Raw genomic sequence first — 14,065 nt, 5'->3', positions numbered from 1 at the left:
CCAGAGTCTGTTCGCGTGTGTGGGAGGATGGAAGGGGGTGGGGGTGCTTGAGACCAACAGGGGACTGCCTGGTCAGGGTGATGGGCTGTGGTGCTTGCTCCCTAAGACCTGAGCTGGAAAAGGGGGAAGAGGATTTTTTTTTTTTTTTTTTTTTTGAGAGATGGTCTCCCTGTTGCCCAGGCTGGAGTGCTGTGGCACAACTATGGCTTTCTGTAGCCTTGAACTCCTGGGCTCAAGCAATCGTCCTGATTAAGCCCAGGAGCCTCCCAAGTAGCCAGGACTATGGGCACCTGCCACCACACCCAGCCAATTAAAAAATTTTTTTTGTAAAGACAAGGTATCGCTATATTGCCCAGGCTGGTCTGAAACTCCTGGGCTCAACTGATCTTCCCGCCTCGGCCTCCCAAAGAGCTGAGATTACAGGCATGAGCGACCATGCCTAGCGGTTTCTAAACAGGAGGATGTTTCATCCCAATATTGGTGGTTAGCAGAGAACTGGAGAGAGCTGAGTTCCAAGTCCTTACTCCCCTACTTGTTAGCTATGTAAGCTTGGCCCAGGTGACTTCTCACTTTTTCTGCTCTGCAAAATGGGACTTTCTGCACACCTCAGGCTGTAGTGAGGATTAAATGCATCATATGTGGAAATGACTGTCTGCTGTTGCTGTTTCCCTCTGAGCTTTTTTTTTTTCTTTTCTTTTTTTTGAGACAGGATCTCCCTCTGTCACGCAGACTGGAGTGCAGTGGCCTGATCTTGGCTCACTGCAGCCTCGACCTTCCAGGCTCAAGTGATCCTCCCCTCAGCCTCCCAAGGAGCTGGGATCACAGGCATGTGCCACAATGCCTGGCTAATTTTTGTATTTTTTTTTTTTTTTTTTTGAGATGGAGTCTTGCTCTGTCGCCAGGCTGGAGTGCAATGGCGCGATCTCAACTCACTGCAGCCTCCGCCGTCCGGGTTCAAGAGATTCTCCTGCCTCGGCGTCCTAAGTAGCTGGGATTTCAGGTGCACAGCACCGCGCCTGGCTGATTTTTGTATTTTTAGTAGAGACGGGTTTTCACCATGTTGGTCAGGTTAGTCTCGAACTCCTGACCTCAGGTGATCCACCCACCTCAGCCTCCCAAAGTGCTGGGATTACAGGCGTGAGCCACCGAGCCTGGCCTTTATTGCTTGATAATATCTAGCCCCTCTTAGTGTGCTCAGTGAGCACTTCCTATGTGCCTCTGCTAAGTGCCTGTGGTAGATGTGTTTTCCCTGTCCAGGTGCCAACACCTCCATGTTTCCTTAAGGATGTATCCCTTTCCCTATCGCAGGCCATTTGGTTTGGATGGGTCTGCCTCCAACTCCAGGTGGGGTTTTGCCCCATCTCTACTAAAAATACAAAAATTAGGCTGGGCACAGTGGCTCAAGTCTGGAATTCCAGCACTTTGGGTGGCCAAGGCAGGCGAATCACCTGAGGTCAGGATTTCGAGACCAGCCTGGCTAACATGGTGAAACCGCGTCTCTACTAAAAATATAAAAATTAGGCCAGGTGCAGTGGCTCACGCCTGTAATCCCAGCACTTTGGGAGGCAGAGGTGGGCGGATCACCTGAGGTCAGGAGTTAGAGACCAGCCTGACCAACATGGAGAAACCCCATCTCTACTAAAAATACAAAAATTAGCTGGGCGTGGTGGCATGCACCCGTAGTCCCAGCCACTCAGGAGGCTGAGGCAGGAGAATGACTTGAACCCGGGAGGCGGAGCTTGCAGTGAGCCGAGATCACCCCACTGCACTCCAGCCTGGGCAACAGAGCGAGATTCTGTCTCAAAACAAAACAAAACAAAAATAGGAAAACAAAACAAGACAGGGACTATAACAACAGCCCCATCTCACAGGGTTGGTGGGTGGGCGTTCAGAGATTCCTCCCCATGGCCTACAAGGCCTCACCTGCATGCTTGCCCGTTCCCCCCAGCCCCATCTGCTTTCCTGCTGTTGCTCGCTGGCTCTGGCCACCCTGTTCACCAAGCTGGTCCCCAGCCCCTGGGGGCTCCTTCCCCACGTTATCCAAGAGCTCACTCCCTTTCCTCCTTCAGGGTCCCCTCTGAGGTACCCTGCTCTGTGAAGGCACTGATGCCTGATGTACTGAATTTGCCCTCCATAAAGGGACTCTCCCAAACTCCTGTTCCCTGCTTTTTACTTTTTCGTAGATTTACTACCATCTGACAAATTCGTTTACCTCCCTGCTCCTCTGGGATCTCACTAACAGGGCCTGCACACGATGGGTGCTCAACAGACATTTGTTAAAGTGAATTAATTTATTGACTCATCCATTCCATAAATGTGAGCTCCTTTGAATGTTATCCTTGCTGGGGGGATCTGTGCCCCCAGGCCTGGGGGCTGTCACAGGCCAAGGCCTCCCCACAGGAGCCCTCTGGTTACAGAGCTGCAGGCTCACAGGAGCCCATGGGACAGAGAGGCAAGGCTGGGCTGCTGGTTTGCTTCAGGCTGTAGGGGGTGAGTGGGTGGAGGCAATGGGAGCGGCTCCTTGCCCCAGCTTGCCTCAGCTCTTGGAGTAACGCCTCTGCAGCGATTCCCGGTAGAAGCGGAAGACGTGTTGCGAAGCGGCCTGGGCCGCAGCCAGGCACTGCTGGAGCTGCGGGGGAGAGACCGGTTGGTGCTGGGGGCCGAGCCCTTCACGCACACACGACTTGGCTGACCCAGGAGGTTCTGCTGACCCCACCTGACTCCCTTAACCTCCCATCACTCCCCTGCCCCCAAGTGAGGCAGGTGGTGAGGGATTATTTCCCATTTCATGAGCTGTTTCTTAGGGATCAGGAGAAATAAAAAGAGGGAGAAGGACTTCAGGATCAGATTCTGACAGCAACAGGACTCAGACCTATCAGGCATCCTCACACCTTGGAGAAGGCCCCAGCTGTGCAGAGCTACGGAACTGGAGAGTGCACAGAATTGGAGTGGTCTGGGGATTTTATAGTCACGGGCCCCTTCAGGCCACATAATCTAAGAGCCACGGAATCAAGAGACTCCCAGTCTTCACTGCCATGTATTCCTAGATTCATGAGGTCCAGGTTGGACATGCTTTTGCAGACAGTCATGCCCAAGAGTTTCCAGGCTCTGTCCCTTAGCCTGAGACCTGGAATTCCCATGGCTCACCACTCTGAGCTGGGAGCTGGGGGACCATCACATGCCCTCTTCTGACTTCAAACTGAGCTCATCCTCTTTTAGCCTGTGTTATAAATTGGGCTTCCCTTAAACATTTCTGCAAAGGTTTCTGGGTCCACAAAGTTTGAAAACTCCCTTTTTACAAGAAGAAATGTAAGAGGCTCTCCTGAAGCCTCTCAGAATCCAGGGCAGAGTTGGGACAAGACCGTATGTCAGTGGGAAGGAAGGCTCTGGTTTTTCCCCTCATCCCCATGCTGGTACCTCAGCGTCCGAGTAGAGCCCCTTGGTGCTGGACATCAGCAGCTTCCGTTCCACGCTGTCCAGGGCAAAGGTCAGGACTGCCCGGGCCTCCTAGGGACAAGGTAGAAGGCGGTGGGGAACCTAGGACCTTCCCCTCAGATAAAATCTCAGCCAGTCCTTTGGCCAGGCACAGTGGCTCATGACCGTAATCTCACCACTTTGGGAGGCCAAGGCAGGGCACTGCTTGAGGCCAGAAATTCAAGACCAGTCTGGGCAACAGAGGGAGACCCCATCTCTCTCTAAAAAAAAAGTAGCTGGGTGTGGGGGTGCATGTCTGAGTTCCCAGCTACTCAGGAGGCAGAGGTGGGAGGACTGCTTGAGCCCAGGAGTTTGAAGCTGCAGTGAGCTGTGATCGTACTACACTCCAGCATGGGTGACAGTGAGACCCTGTCTCAACGCTCCCCTTCCCACCACACACTTGCAGCCAGTCCCACTGAGAGGACTCCGGGCCCTTGGCCTCCAGGCCTCTCCCTTTCCATAGCCAGGCACTCACCTATCAAGCATCAAGCGCAGCCATTTTTTGTCTACGCCACCCCTTCCCTACTTCCCCGGGTATAGCCCTCTGCCTTTCCTTTGTAGAACTGTACTCCATGCCCCTTATTCCAACCACGCGGTTCTGACAGGGGCTTCCAAGCTCAGTATTCCTGCCCCAAGGGGCTAGCCATAGTGCCACTCACTTATCTGGTACCTCTTGGCCTCCCAGTCACCCGTCCATGCTCTGTCCCACAGGGGCTGGAAGCCAGCAAGCTGTATTTCCCAGACTGCCTTACCAGCTAGATTCCAGCAGTAATGAGGTGGGAGAATGGAAGAAAAGCAGCACCCTGGTCCTCACGGACAATGGCAGGTGCTGATGGCTGTGGCTGTGTGACAGCCATGGAGGTGGGGTGGGTTCTGGACCTCAGTGGCCAGGGCAGAAGCAGGACATGCTATGTGCATCCAGAACCAATTGAGATAATGTCTCCAACACGACAGAACAGGAGCTGGCTCACAGGTTCAGCCCAGGTCTGGGAGGGGTTTCTCATCTCTGGGTGTCACTCCTGCTTCCTTTTTCCTCCTCTAGCTCCTCCAATACTGTTGTTACAAAGTCCCTGCATTTAACTCCCTCCATCCGAAACCCTCCAAGTGGTTTCCATCTTCTTGACTGGAGGGGACCATTATAGCACTGGGCAGAAAACTCAGAATAACCTGAGCTTAGGACACTGCACCTGAGCTGACGAGGAAAGCTCTCTTCTCTTGTTTGCTTTTGAGCCTCTTAGGATGGAAATGGAGCTTAAGGGGTCAGTCCCAGCCTCAGGAAAGATGCTGGCCAGAGAGAATGAAGCTGATGTGCAGAGAAAGGCAGGGACGAGAAGTGAAGAAAGGACATCCTGATGGTGTTTAAAGTCCTGGTTTTTATTTTATTTTTTTGAGATAGAGTTTCACTCTTTCACCCAGGCTGGAGTGAAGTGGTGCGGTCTCAGCTCACTGTAACCTCCACCCCCCGGGTTTAAGTGATTCTCCTGCCTCAGCCTCCCAAGTAGCTGGGATTACAGATGTGCGCCACCATGCCTAGCTAACCTTTGTATTTTCAGTAGAGACAGCGTTTTGCCATGTTGGCCAGGCTGGTCTCAAACTCCCAGCCTCAGGTGATCTGCCTGCCTCAGACTCCCAAAGTGCTGGCATTACAGGTGTGAGCCACCACACCTGGCCATACATTTCCTTTCTAGTTTATTTATTTATATTTTTTGAGATGGAGTTTCACTCTTGTTGCCCAGGCTGGAGTGCAATGGCGTGATCTCGGCTCACCACAACCTCTGCCTCCCAGGTTCAAGCGATTCTCCTGCCTCAGCCTCCTGAGTAGCTGGGATTACAGGCGTGCGCCACCACACCTGGCTAGTTTTGTATTTTTAGTAGAGACGGGGTTTCTCCATGTTGGTCAGACTGATCTGGAACTCCCGACCTCAGGTGATCCACCCACCTCAGCCTCCCAAAGTGCTGGGATTACAGGTTGTGAGCCACCGCTCCCGGCCCCACATTTCCTTTCTAATTAAGCAAGTTTGAGCTGGGTTTCTAGCACTTGCTGCTAAATGAACCATGATGATTAGAGCAGCCCTTGCTAAGTGGGATTGAGGTGGCATGAGCCAACTGTCTGTAGAGAAGCGAGGCCTGGAGGAAGGGACAGGGAGCTGTCTGGCCTCTGCCCTTCAGCCACCCTGGTCTTCACACCTACCTTTTCTTGCTTGGATGTAGGATCCAGCACAAGGGTCCCATCAGAGTCCAGGGCACAGGTGACCCCACAGAAGAGAGCCCGCATGGGCACACCTGCATCCACCAGTGCCATGCAGGCGGCATTCAGACAACAGGCCAGGAGCTGAGCACCACAGGAAATGGTTAAGTTTCTTTTTCTTTTTTTTTTTTTTTTTTTGGAGACAGAGTTAAGCTCTTGTTGCCCAGGCTGGAGTGCAATGGCATGATCTCAGCTCACTGCAACCTCCACCTCCCGGGTTCAAGTCTCCTGCCTCAGCCTCCTGAGTAGCTGGGATTACAGGCACCCACAACCACACCTGGCTAATCTTTGTATTTTTAGTAGAGACGGGGTTTCATCATGTTGGCCAGGCTGGTCTCAAACTCCTGACCTCAGGTTATCCACCTGCCTCAGCCTCCCAAAGTGCTGGGATTACAGGTGTGAGCCACCACGCCCAGCCTAAGAAGTTTCTACTGCAGGCTTGGCCAGCAGAGCAGATCCATGCCTCCCTCCACCAGGCTGATGCCTATAGCAGACATCACTAATTGGTCACAGAAGGGCAGCATGGCAGAGTGGTTAAAAGTGGTCCGGGGATCAAGTAGCCCTCGGTTCCAGACCTAGCTTTGCTCTCTGAGCTGTGTGACCTTGAACAAGTGACTTACTCCTTGAGTCTCAATCTCCTCATCTGTCAGACGGGGAATATAATAATATTCAATAGGTATGTACTGAAGTACATACCACACATTTGTTGGTAAATAGGGTCAGAGAGGGGAAGAAACCTTCCAAAGTCACGAGGGGGAGGCATTGGCAAAGCCAGGCCCGAAACTTGGGTAGCAGCCACTCCCCAGTGACAGAGCTGGCAGGGCAATGGAGGAAGAGCCATCTCACTGCTGCCTGCAGGAAGCTCACAGTGGAAAGAGAGCACAGGTTGGGAGTCAGCTGGCTCTGCCTCAGTTTCCTAATGTGTTTCTTCTCCAGGCCTAGCAGCCAGACAAAGACCACAGCTTTAGTCAACCAGTTCCAGCTCTGCTGCTGATCCTCCACCACTTCCTCTGGGCTTCACTTTCCACTTCTGTAAAATGGGGTCACAATACCTTGTCTCTCTGCCCATCCATAAAATGTCTATCCAGTTCAGGGCCACATTCCAGTAAAGCCTTCTACAGTGTCTAATTCTGGTCCTCATCCTCAACCTCCCGCACCTCAGACATGGAGATCTTACAAGGCCACGCTCCTGACTCAGCTGCTGTCTGCTCAGGGCGCCCCCAGCACTGAGGGCCTGAAATCCACTGAGGTGCCGAGTAGAAGTGATTGCCAGCCAGGCACAGCTCACGCCTGTAACCCCAGCACTTTGGGAGGCCAAAGTGGGCTGATCACTCGAGGTCAGGAGTTCGAGACCAGCCTGGCCAACACGGCAAAACCCCATCTCTACTAAAAATACAAAAATTAGCCTGGCGTGGTGGCGGGCACCTGTAATTCTACCTGTAATTCGGGAGGCTAAAGCCCAGGAGGTACAGGTTGCAGTAAGTTGACATTGCACCACTGCACTCCAGCCTGGGTGACAGAATGAGAGCCTGTCTCAAAAACAAACAAAGAAAAAAACCAAAAAAACAAAAGAAGTGATTGGCACAGGCTCTGGAGTCAGACTGGCCTGGGCTTGAGTCCTGCCTGTGTGGCCTTCCAGCTGTGTGACCTTGGGCAAGCCCCTTCCCCTCTCTGGCCCTCAGTTTTGTCACCTGAAACATGCGAACATAAGAACACTCATCTGCCAGGGTCCTTGGGCTCTAGAACTAGATGGTCTGGGTCTAAGTCTTGGCTCTGCCACTTCCACGGGGATCATAAGGGCATGAATTAATGTGCATAAGGCACACAGAACAGTGCCTGGCACATAAGTAAGCACCCAGGCTGTTTGCTCTCCTTCTTCAGTGAGCTGGTACCTGTCAAGTATTTGAAGGCTTTCTGGCTAGCAGTGAGGGTATATGTAGCCACCAGAAGGGAAGCAATCAGGAGACTTCCTGGAGGAGGAGGCCTGGGAGAAAGGATACAGAGCCGGCATCGCTGACAACCTGCAGCACCACGGTGATGGAGGTGCGGGGGTGCAATGTGCCCAGCACCACCGCCTCGCACGTGTTCCTGATCAGCCGCTCCCGGCTCTTCTCTGCAACACCTGGGGAAATTGAAGAGCGGTTCTCAGGGTCTTCCCCTTCATTTGATTCACCTTCCTCCATACGCCTCACCCAAACCCCCAGAAAGGGCTCACGGTCTCAGCCTGGGATGGTGCAGGTACCTGCAGGGATGATGGAAGATTCCAATGGGAAGAAGGCAAGGCCTGACTGCCATCCACTGACCCCTGCTACCTCCGGCATCCACCAAGGGAACCATCCAAGGGAAGAAGACCTGGGAGTTCCATGTCTGTGCTGCTACCCATGCCCACTCCCACCCTAACAGGCCCAGCCAGTGGGGACTGAGGGATATGAGGGTAAAAGGGTGGAAAAACAGGTTAATGGGCCAGGCACAGTGGCTCACGCCTGTAATCCCAACACTTTGGGAGGCTGAGGCGGGTGGATCACTTGAGGTCAGGAGTTTGACACCAGCCTGGCCAACATGGTGAAACACTGTCTCTACTAAAAATACAAAAATTAGCCGGGCGTGATGGCTCACGCCTGTAATTCCAGCTACTCGGGAGGTTGAGACAGGAGAACTGCTTGAACCTGGGAGGCAGAGGTTGCAGTGAGCTGAGATCAAGCCACTGCACTCCAACCTGGGCAACAGAGTGAGACTCCATCTTAAAAATATAAAATTAAATTAAAAAAAAAAAAAGGCTGAGCGCAGTGGCTCACGCCTGTAATCCCAGCACTTTGGGAGGTCGAGGTGGGTGGATCACGAGGTCAGAAGATCAAGACCATCCTGGCCAACATGGTGAAACCCCATCTCTACTAAAAAAATACAAAAAATTAGTGGGCATGGTGGCACATGCCTATAATCCCAGCGACTTGGGAGGCTGAGGCAGGGGAATTGCTTGAATCTGGGGGGCAGAGGTTGCAGTGAGCCGAGATCACGCCACTGCACTCCAGCCTGGGTGACAGAGCAAGACACCGTCTCAAAAAAAAAAAAAATAAATAAATAAAAACAGGTTAATGGAATGACTGAGAGTGGAGGCAGAGAGAGGGAGAAAAGAGGGAGGGAGAAATTAGAGGCAGAGAGAGAAGCAACAGAAGATGAGTTATTAATTAGAGGCAGAGAGTTAAAGACAGAAACAGCTGAGTGGAGACCAAAGTGGGGAGTGGAGACTCGGGGCAGCTGGTAGGGAGGAGATCGGTGGGGGGGGTGGTTTTGACAAACTGGGCACTATGCAGAGGTTCAGCAGGGCCCAATTACCAGGCAGCCTGATCTTCGGCCTCAGAATCACTTCGAGTGTGGCCTTGTTGAAAATCTCTTTGCTGACCTTCACCTCGGCCGGCCCGTACACACCCGCCAGGACAGAGGTGTCACCTGAGGAGACAGCGGCGCGGGGGGGCCTCACTCACAGCTTCCCTGCTCCTGGGGCCCCATTCGTGGCACTGAGCCTGATGGCCAGGGCTCCCCATGTCACCCCCGCCATTTGTTGGCACTGATTCTTTGAGCACTCACTTCATTTCTCTCATTTGTAAAATGGGGAAAATAGCAGTCCCTCCCCACTAGCGTCTTGTGAGGATCAAAGGACACGATTCACAGAAAACACTAAGAACACTGCCGGGCTCACACTGAACGCGCAACAGACTTTAGCTGTATTAGTAACATTCGTCCATTCAGGCATTCAGACAGGGTCTCACTCTCATTGCCCAGGCTGGAGTGCAGTGGTGCCATCACGGCTCATTGCAGCCTCGACCTTCTGGGCTCAAGTGATCCTCCCACCTCAGCCTCCCAAGTAGCTGGAACTACAGGCACGTGCCATCATGCCTGGCTAATTTTTGTATTTTTAGTAGAGAGGGGATTTTGCCATGTTGCTCAGGCTGGTTTTGAACTCCCGGGCAACTGTAATCCCAAGGTGCTAGGATTACAGGTGTGAGCCACCACGCCTGGCCCTGATATTAGTAACTTTTTTTTTTTTTAATGAGATGGAGTCTCGCTCTGTCGCCCAGGCTAGAGTGCAGTGGCGTAATCGCGGCTCACCGCAACCTCTGCCTCCCGGGTTCAAGCGGTTCTCCTGCCTCAGCCTACTGAGTAGCTGGGATTACAGGCACGCGCCACCACGCCCGGCTAATTTTTTTATTTTTAGTAAAGACTGGGTTTCACCACGTTGGTCAGGCTGGTCTCAAACTCCTGACCTTGTGATCTGCCTGCCTCCCAAAGCGCTGGGATTACAGGCTTGAGCCACCGTGCCCAGCTGGTATTAGTAACTTTTAACAGGAAGTTCTTCCTGAAAGCTAACCATCCTCACTCTTACTGCAGCTGCTCTCAACTTCTCTTTCCAAAGCTTCCCCAGCCCAGCTCTTCCTTTAGGCACTGGCCCCCAGATTCTGCACCAGTCTGGACACCTGAGAAAGGGATAATATCTGGAATGAATCCTTATTCCTTATTTCCCCAGAAGCTATGAACGGGGTACAGGAGGTAAAACCTAAGAAATAAACAGCCTGGCTTCTAGTACTGTCTGCTATAATCCCAGCACTTTGGGAGGCGGGTGGATCACCTGAGGTCAGGAGTTTGAGACAATCCTGGCGAACATGGTGAAACCCTGTCTCTACTAAAAATACAAAAATTAGCTGGGCATGGTGGTGGGTGCCTGTAATCTCAGCTACTCGGGAGGCTGACGTAGGAGAATTGCTGGAACCGGGGAGGCGGAGGTTGCAGTGAGCCGAGATCGCACCATTGCACTCCAGCCTGGACAATAACAGCGAGACTTCGCCTCAAAAAAAAAAAAAAAAAAAAAAAAAAATTTTAGGCCAGGCATGATGGCTCACACCTGTAATCCTAGCACTCTGGAGGCCCAGGTGGGAGGACTGCTTGAGGCCAGGAGTTTGAGACCAGCCTGAGCAACATAGCAAGACTCCTGTCTCTATTTTCTTTTTTGAGACAGAGTTTCCCTCTATCACCCAGGAGGCTGGAGTGCAGTGGCGCAATCTGTGTTCACTGCAACCTCCGCCTCCCAGGCTCAAGTGATTCTTGCACCTCAACCTCCAGAGTAGCTGAGATTACAGGCGCGTGCCACCACATCCGACTAATTTTTGTATTTTTATTAGAGACAGGTTTTCACCATGTTGGCCAATCTGGTCTCAGAACTCCTGACCTCGACCGAGCGAGGTGGCTCACGTCTGTAATCCCAGCACTTTGGGAGGCCGAGGCGGGTGGATCACAAGGTCAGGAGTTCAAGATCAGCCTGGCCAACATGGTGAAACCCCGTCTCTACCAAAAACTACAAAAATTAGCCGGGCGTGGTGGCACGCACCTGTGGTCCCAGCTACTCAGGAGGCTGAGGCAGAAGAATCGCTTGAACCCAGGAGGTGGAGGTTGCAGTGAGCCACGTTCGCTCACTGCACTCCAGCCTGGGCGACAGGGTAAGACTCCATCTCAAAACAAAAACAAAAACAAACAAACAAAAAAAACTCCTGACCTCAGGTGATCTGCCCGCCTCCGCCTCCCAAAGTGCTGGGATTACCGGTGTGAGCAACTGCGCCCGGCCCCTTCTTAATTCTTAGGTTCTAAGAAACTTTAGGTATCTCAATTCAGCATAAGGGCTAAGCCTGAGGGAGGGCCCGGGAAGGTCCTTGGTTAAGGCCATATTTTCTGGGAAGCCCAATTTGCCCTTACACAGAAGGTATTCTTAGTTCCAGGAGAAACTGCCCTGAGGACTGGAGAAGTTACCAAAATAGAACTTGCCTCTGGCTCCAGATGAACTGCCTGTGTTTCGCCTGAGCACAAGAGTCTCTCCCCTCTCACCTTCTTGAAGACGTGGCTCCAGCAATTCTCTCCCCTGTTGACCCCACAACAATCTACAACTCCTGCCCCACTTATCTGATCCTCTTACAGCAAAACTACTGAACAGCTGCCTCTTCTTCCTTTTGTGACCCCACCACTCCATTGCGGCAGCTCAACATCATCACCACTGACCTCCAAATGATCAACCCTCCCATGACCCGGCTGTCAGTAAGGCTGAAAGAGCTGGTCAGCCCTCACATCTCAGACGTGCTCTTCTCTTGGCCCCAGGTCACCACCATCTCCTGGTTTCCCCCTAACTCTCTGGGCGTTCCTTCTGAGTCTCCTTTGCTAGCTTGTCACATGTCTCTGACTGCTCAAGTTGGAAGGCCTAGGGCTTGGTCCTGGGACCTCTTCTCTTTTCCATCTACACTCACTTCGTTCAGTCAATAGCCTGAAATACCATCTATATAGCCAGAGAGTTCCAAATTGCCTATGTCCAGCTTGGGTCTCGCTTCTGATTTCCAGACTTGTACAGATCTGGGCAGAAACCTTAGTTATAGCCTGACTCTTTTTCCTCGCACTCAAACCAAACTATACGTAAGTTTTGTCCGTATTACTTTCAAACTACATCCGGAATCCCATCACCTCCACTACTCCTGCTCTGGCTGGAGCCACCATCACCTCCCTGTTTTCCCCCATACTCCCCACAATCAACACAGCAGCCAAATTTTGTTAAAATGTATTGGGGCTGGGCGTGGTGGTTCATACCTATATGAGCACTTTGGGAGGAGGAATGCTTGAGCCCAGGAGTTCAAGACCAACCTGGGCGACATCGTGAGACCCTGTCTCGATTTTTTTTTTTTTTTGAGACAGAGTCTTGCTTTGCCACTCACGCTGGAGTACAATGGCACGATCTCCACTCACTGCAACTTCTGCCTCCTGGGTTCAAGCAATTGTCCTGCCTCAGCCTCCCGAGTAGCTGGGATTACAAGCGCCCGCCACCATGCCTGGCTAATTTTTGTATTTTTAGTAGAGACAGGGTTTCGCCACGTTGGCCAGGCTGGTCCCGAACTCCTGACCTCAGGTGATCCACAGGCCTTGGCCTCCCAAAGTGTGGGGACTACAGGCGTGAACCACCGCCCCCGGCCTCCCGTCTCAAACGTTAAAGAGAAATATTCTTGGAGTTAATCTAGTTCTGAGAGTTATTTAGCTAGGAAAAGGGGATATTTGCCCTTTAGGTAAGACTTGCCCTGGCCGGGCGCGGTGGCTCACGCTTGTAATCCCAGCACTTTGGGAGGCCGAGGCGGGTGGATCACGAGGTCAGGAGATCGAGACCACGGTGAAACCCCGTCTCTACTAAAAAAAATACAAAAAATTAGCCAGGCGTGGTGGCGGGCGCCTGTAGTCCCAGCTACTCGGGGAGGCTGAGGCAGGAGAATGGCGTGAACCCGGGAGGCGGAGCTTGCAGTGAGCCGAGATCGCGCCACTGCACTCCAGCCTGGGTGACAGAGCAAGACTCGGTCTCATTAAAAAAAAAAAAAAAAAAAAAAAAAAAGACTTGCCCTAATCTTAGGGATATTTACTCCTGTGGAGAGATGCAGTGAGGTAGCGGTGGGGATGTATTTCTCAACCCAGGGCAGTGACATTATCTTCAATTTGAGGAGTATTTACGTGGGTGAAAGATCCGCCACAGTCCAGAGTACGCAAGTAGACAGGTTTGCTTCAGTCTGGGATGCAAGGACCTAGAGGGCTGTGTGTGTGTGTGTGTGTGTGTGTGTGGGCGGGGGTGGGGTGGGGTGGAGGAGGAATCTAGTTAAGGGGGATATTTACCCTGGTGAGGTGATTTTCCCTATTCTGAAATATCAATTCTTGGGCGGAGAGTCTGCCCCTCCTCTCATTCTCAGAGATATTTACAAAGATGGAGCTATGTTCTCCTTTCTAGTCGTGAGGGAGAGATGTGTGTATCCTTGCGTATTTAGTAGTATTCAATCGGACAAGAAATCATGCATCAACGCAGGAGTGACATTTACCAGCAGGTATCGTGGGGAGGTGGGCACTTGGTTGCACAGTACACGGTAGTCCCTCTCCAAAAGAAAGACCTGGGTGAAGTTCTTACCTTGCAGGAAGGAAGCAGAGCCATCTGGCCGCGACAGCAGGTTCTGTTCGCAGGCAAAGTGCCGGAGGCTGCAGCCAGGACCCCGAGGGCTGGACCCTGTTCCAGTTTCAGCGCGGATTTTGGTGGCAGTATGCATTTCCTCCTCCATTGCGCCGAGCCCACGTGCGGCTGCAATTGTCACTTCCGCCCGGCAGCGCGCGCTGCAAACAGGCTGCGTAACCAGTGCGCACGCGCCGGGCTGGGCCGTCCTCCTGGGCGTCCGCACGTGGCTTAGCGTTTACCAACAATCTGGCTCCGCCCAGTCCTACCTCCTAACTCTGGCAACGCCATTGGACAGTTGGGAACAGAAGGCAGGCCTTGGCATTGGCCTGTTTTAC

At 52.5% G+C, this 14,065-nt stretch overlaps 1 protein-coding gene across 3 annotated transcripts; it reads right to left on the bottom strand.

Moving 5' to 3' along the window:
• Positions 1 to 2,272: 2,272 nt before the first annotated feature.
• Positions 2,273 to 13,955, bottom strand: EXOSC5 (exosome component 5). 3 transcript variants are annotated; one of them, XM_055249986.2, is made up of 6 exons: positions 13,689 to 13,955; positions 9,056 to 9,169; positions 7,723 to 7,844; positions 5,666 to 5,806; positions 3,418 to 3,507; positions 2,273 to 2,629 (listed from the first exon to the last, which is right to left on the bottom strand). In XM_055249986.2, exons 1-6 carry the CDS (start codon positions 13,834 to 13,836, stop codon positions 2,537 to 2,539), a joined length of 708 nt encoding a protein of 235 aa, XP_055105961.1. In that variant the 5' UTR covers positions 13,837 to 13,955; the 3' UTR covers positions 2,273 to 2,536. The 3 variants fall into 3 exon arrangements, with proteins under 3 accessions (XP_055105961.1, XP_055105960.1, XP_063477160.1); XM_055249985.2 differs by having other exon boundaries at positions 9,020 to 9,169; positions 13,689 to 13,901; XM_063621090.1 differs by lacking the exon at positions 9,056 to 9,169 and having other exon boundaries at positions 13,689 to 13,900.
• Between the last annotated feature and the right edge of the window lie 110 nt (positions 13,956 to 14,065).

The sequence above is a fragment of the Symphalangus syndactylus genome, chromosome 17 (genome assembly GCF_028878055.3).
Source record: "Symphalangus syndactylus isolate Jambi chromosome 17, NHGRI_mSymSyn1-v2.1_pri, whole genome shotgun sequence".
Taxonomy (NCBI): Eukaryota; Metazoa; Chordata; class Mammalia; order Primates; family Hylobatidae; genus Symphalangus; species Symphalangus syndactylus.
This window is presented reverse-complemented; position numbering and strand designations above follow the sequence as displayed.